The sequence below is a fragment of the Protobothrops mucrosquamatus genome, unplaced genomic scaffold, assembly GCF_001527695.2.
Source record: "Protobothrops mucrosquamatus isolate PMUCROS unplaced genomic scaffold, P.Mucros_1.0 scaffold8472, whole genome shotgun sequence".
Lineage (NCBI taxonomy): Eukaryota > Metazoa > Chordata > Lepidosauria > Squamata > Viperidae > Protobothrops > Protobothrops mucrosquamatus.
In genome coordinates this window covers 24,330-28,955 of record NW_015394267.1, presented here as the reverse complement: position 1 = coordinate 28,955, position 4,626 = coordinate 24,330, and the positions used below count along the sequence as shown (strand labels likewise).

At 47.9% G+C, this 4,626-nt stretch overlaps 1 protein-coding gene across 1 annotated transcript in view; it reads right to left on the bottom strand.

Annotated features, from left to right (window-relative positions):
- LOC107300791 (leucine-rich repeat-containing protein 51-like) overlaps positions 1–4,006 on the bottom strand; it is a gene marked incomplete at its 5' end in the record, with an annotated part of 12,320 nt that extends 8,314 nt beyond the window's left edge. Inside the window, 2 exons of the mRNA XM_015830081.1 lie at positions 518–723; positions 3,909–4,006. Coding sequence (XP_015685567.1) covers positions 518–723; positions 3,909–4,006 — 304 coding nt within the window. The remainder of the gene's footprint in view (positions 1–517; positions 724–3,908) is intronic.
- Between the last annotated feature and the right edge of the window lie 620 nt (positions 4,007–4,626).

The following is a 4,626-nucleotide window of genomic DNA, read 5'->3' as shown; positions in this document are numbered from 1 at the left end:
ATTCTATTCTATTCTATTCTTATTCCATTCTGTAATTCTATTCTATTCTTCTTCCATTCTATTCCATTCTGTAATTCTATTCTATTTTATTCTATTGTATTCCATTCCATTCCATTCTTATTCCATTCTATTCTTATTCCATTCTGTAATTCTATTCTGTTCTGTTCCATTCTATTGTCTGTTCTGTTCTATTCTGTTCTATTCCACTCCATATTTTCTATTCTATTCTATTCTATTCTATTCTATTCTATTCTATTCTATTCTATCCTTATTCCATTCTTATTCCATTCTATTCCATTCTGTAATTCTATTCTATTCTGTTCCATTCTATTGTCTGTTCTGTTCTATTCTGTTCCATTCCATTCCATATTTTCTATTCTATTCTATTCTATTCTATTCTATTCTATTCTATTCTATTCTATTCTATTCTATTCTATTCTATTCTAATCCAATCCAATCCAATCCAATCCACACAGACATCAGTTTACAAGGGCCGGCCGGTGGTGGCTTCGCGTACCGGGTCGATGCTGGGCAGGTCGTTGAAGGAGAGGTCAATCCAGTAGATGTCCAGGGGATACTCCAGCAGCTTCTCCATGATGTCAGGGAAGTCCGTCAGGTCGCTGAGGGTGTTGTTGTTCAGCCGCACGGCCTGGGTCAGCAGGCGGCCCCCCTCCGAGCGCAGGATGGCTCTGAGGCCGGGACGAGGCTCCTCCGTCAGCAGGTCTGGGGGGGGGGGAAGCAAAGAGGGCAGAGGGAGGCGTCTGCTGTGCCAGGAGCCACCGGGCACCGTCCGGCAGCTGATGCCGCCTGCACAGGACCCACAGCTCTGGAGCATGTGCAGAGTGCACTCCCCACTGCTGGGCTAGAAGCCTACAGGGATTCTTTATCATCCAGGGTCACGGTTTCCCAAAGGTGGCCTTTCTTGGGTTTTTTCCCCTTGAAAACATTCTGCTTCTCATCCAGAAACTTCAGTTCAGAAGTTCAGAGCAGAAGCTTATTATTAAATTATTAACATCTTATTCTCTTATTTCTGTCTTATCCCTTGTGATATTCCAGCTCAGAAAAAGGACCTGGAAAATTCTCCTATCGCAAGTCTAACTAACCCTCGCTCTCCACATAGACGGGGGGGGGGGGGTCCCAGGGATTCAGGGGTGTCATTCTCAGGAAGGGGGTGTGTGCCAAATAAAAGATGGGTTGTGATCCGGGAGTACCATCCCTGCAGCTGTGCAGAAGGATAGTCTGGGGCAGGGGTAGGCAACCTCGGCTCTTTTATGACTCATGGACTTCAACTCCCAGAATTCCTGAGTCAGCACAGCTGAAGGCAGGACAAGAAGCAACGGATGGAAACTGACCAAGGGGAGAAGCAACCTGGAACTAAGAAGAAACTTCCTGACAGGGAGAACAATTAACCAGTGGAACCACCTGCCTCCAGAAGTGGTGAATGCTCCAACCCTGGAAGTTTTTAAGAAGAGACTGGACAGCCATTTGTCTGAAATGGTATAGGGCTTCCTGCCTGAGCAGGGGGTTGGACTAGAAGACCTCCAAGGTCCCTTCCAACTCTGTTATTCTATTCTATTCCATTCTATTCTATTCCATTCCATTTCATTCCATTCCATTCCATTCTAAAGGAGAAATTTCCTGACAGTGAAAACAATTAATCAGTGGAACAGCTTGCCACCAGAAATTGTGGGTGCCCCTACACTGGAGGTTTTTAAGAAGAGACTGGACAACCATTTATTTGAAATGGTATAGGGTTTCCTGCCTGAGCAGGGGGTTGGACTAGAAGACCTCGAAGGTCCCTTCCAACATTATTATTATTGTTATTATTATTGTTGTTGTTGTTGTTGTAGTAGTAGTAGTAGTAGTAGTAGTAGTAGTAGTAATAGTAGTAGTATAGAGCAGGTCAAAAAAAGCAATCATCCTTAAAAAGTTGCTTGATAATGAGATGGGAGCCACATAAATTTAATAAATAAACAAAAGTATAAAGTTAAAGAAACATGTGGCAGACGAGAGTTTGGATTAGCAAGGCAGCCAGCTCAGGATCTCCCTGGACTTTCTTTATTCCGATGGGGTTGACTTCAACCACTTGGCTGCCACTCAATGTCAAGGGAGATTCTCCATCATTCTCGGTCACAGCTGTCCCAAAGGTGCTTTTTTTCTCCCCCCCCTCCCCCCCCCCGAAAAGGCAACTGGACTTTCTTGGTTTTTTTCTTTGAAAATGTTTGATTTCTCCTCCAAGACGTTTCTTCAGTTCTGGAGTTTTTGCATGAGAAGCAAAATGTTTCCAAAGGGGAAAAAAACCACAAAAAAGTTGCCTTTTGAAAAAAAAAATCTTTGGGTTGATTATCCCTTGTTTAGAGAGAGACACAGAAGGATCTTCTCATTTGGCAAAATAGCAATGGATTTTGTTTTTAATTGTATTGATTTATTTATATGTACACATAACATATAAATATTTATATAAATATAATATAAAATATAAATAACCTTTATTATTTATACAAATAACTCAAGGCAGCAAACATCTTAAAACATACGTTCGTCCTCCTCTTTTCCCCATCACCACCACCCTGAGAGGGGGGCTGAGAGGGAGGGATCGGCCCAAAGTCACCCAGCCTAGTTTCATGCCTAAGGCGGAACTAGAACTCACCGTCTCCTGGTGATTGGCCCAAAATCACCCTGTTCTGTTTCATGCCTAAGGCAGGACTAGAACTCACCATCTCTTGGTGATTAGCCCAAAGTCAGCCAGCTGGCTTTCAGGCCTAAGGCGGGACCAGAACTCACAGCCTCCTGGTGATTGGACCAAAATCACCCAGCTGTCTTTCATGCCTAAGGCGGGACTAGAACTCCCCATCTCCTGGTGATTGGTCCAAAGTCACCCAGCTACCTTGAATGGCTGAGGTGGGACTAGAATTCTCTGTCTCCTGGTGATTGGCCTAGTCACCCAGCTGTCTTTCATGGTTGAGGCAGGACTAGAACTCACCATCATCTGGTGATTGGTCCAAGGTCACCAGTCGGCTTTCGTGGCTAAGGCGGGACTAGAACTCACCATCTCCTGGTGATTGGCCCAAAGTCACCCAGCCGGCTTTCATGCCTAAGGCGGGATTAGAACTCACCTTCTCCTGGTGATTGGCCTAGTCACCCAGCTATCTTTCATGCCTAAGGCGGGACTAGAACTCCCCATCTCCTGGTGATTGGCCCAAAGTCACCCAGCCGGCTTTTGTGCCTAAAGGCAGGACTAGAACTCACCGTCTCCTGGTGATTGGCCCAAAGTCACCCAGCTGTCTTTATTGGCTGAGGCGGGACTAGAACTCCCCGTCTCCTGGTGATTGGTCCAAGGTCACCCAGCTGTCTTTCATGGCTGAGGCGGGACTAGAACTCACCGTCTCCTGGTGATTGGCCCAAAGTCACCCAGCTCTCTATCATGCCTAAGGCGGGACTAGAACTCCCCATCTCCTGGTGATTGGCCTAGTCACCCAGCTGTCTTTCATGCCTAAGGCGGGACTAGAACTCACAATCTCCTGGTGATTGGCCCAAAGTCATACAGCTGGCGAAGGTGGGACTCACCGTCTTCTGGTTTCTAGCCTGCTGCCTGAACCGCTAGACCAGGGGTTCTGCAACCTTGACCGCTTTAAGACTTGTGGACTTCAGCTCCCAGAATTCCTCAGCCAGCTATGCTGGCTGAGGAATTCTGGGAGCTGAAGTCCACAAGTCTTAAAGCGGTCAAGGTTGCAGACCGCTGCGCTAGACCAAACTGGCTGTAACAACTCCGAGTTTGAGCCCCAACAACAACACATGGACCTTCTCTTAAAAGCGTCTCCTGCCTGCAACCTCGTTGGCAGCTTCTAATATCAAATATCAAAAGGCAGAAATAAAAACAGGCCCCAGGCCAGGGGACTCGTTTGTACCTTGCATGAAGCTGATGCCTCGGAAGGAGAAGTCCAGTGGTGGCGCCTGCAGGGAGGCCTTGGTGTAATTCCAGTGCACGCAGGTCTTTCCAGCTGTGCTGGCAAAACACAACGTCACACGCCCAGAGAGTCAAACACGGCTGAGGCAGGCAGGCTAGCTGCTGGGCTCGCTTCTCCAGGACCCCGTCCACACGTTCCACTTTGGGGAAGGGGATTCCAGCCAGGGGGAGGGGGCGACCCAGAGAATGGCCAAGCTCCGGGGAAGAGATGGGGCTATTGAAGCAAAAATGGGCATTGCACGAAACTTGCTGTGGCCATCTTGACTTTTCTAACCGCCTGCTGTGGACAGCCCCGTTCCAGCAGGACTCTATAAACCATAACTGACAAATCACCATGGAAGCTCAAATCGAGCCACAGTAGATCGGTGTGTGGCACGGCAACGGTCATCCTATTAAGCCATAGCCTGCTGCTTCGTGTGGGGTGGACATGACCCGTGTCTTGTGCAAAGGATATCTGCCGTGTTGAGCCGACAACCAGGAGCAGGTGTTGAACAGATGTGCCTGACGGCACCAATTTAGGGAAGTGATAAACCACCAAAAGGGTTGGAGCAGATCCCGGGGCATGCCTCAAGAGGTCTGGCCTGGTTGAGGAGGAGGAGGAGGAGGAGGAGGAGGAGGAGGAGGAGGAGGACTGCAGGGTCCTGGGTGCTCTCTGAGCT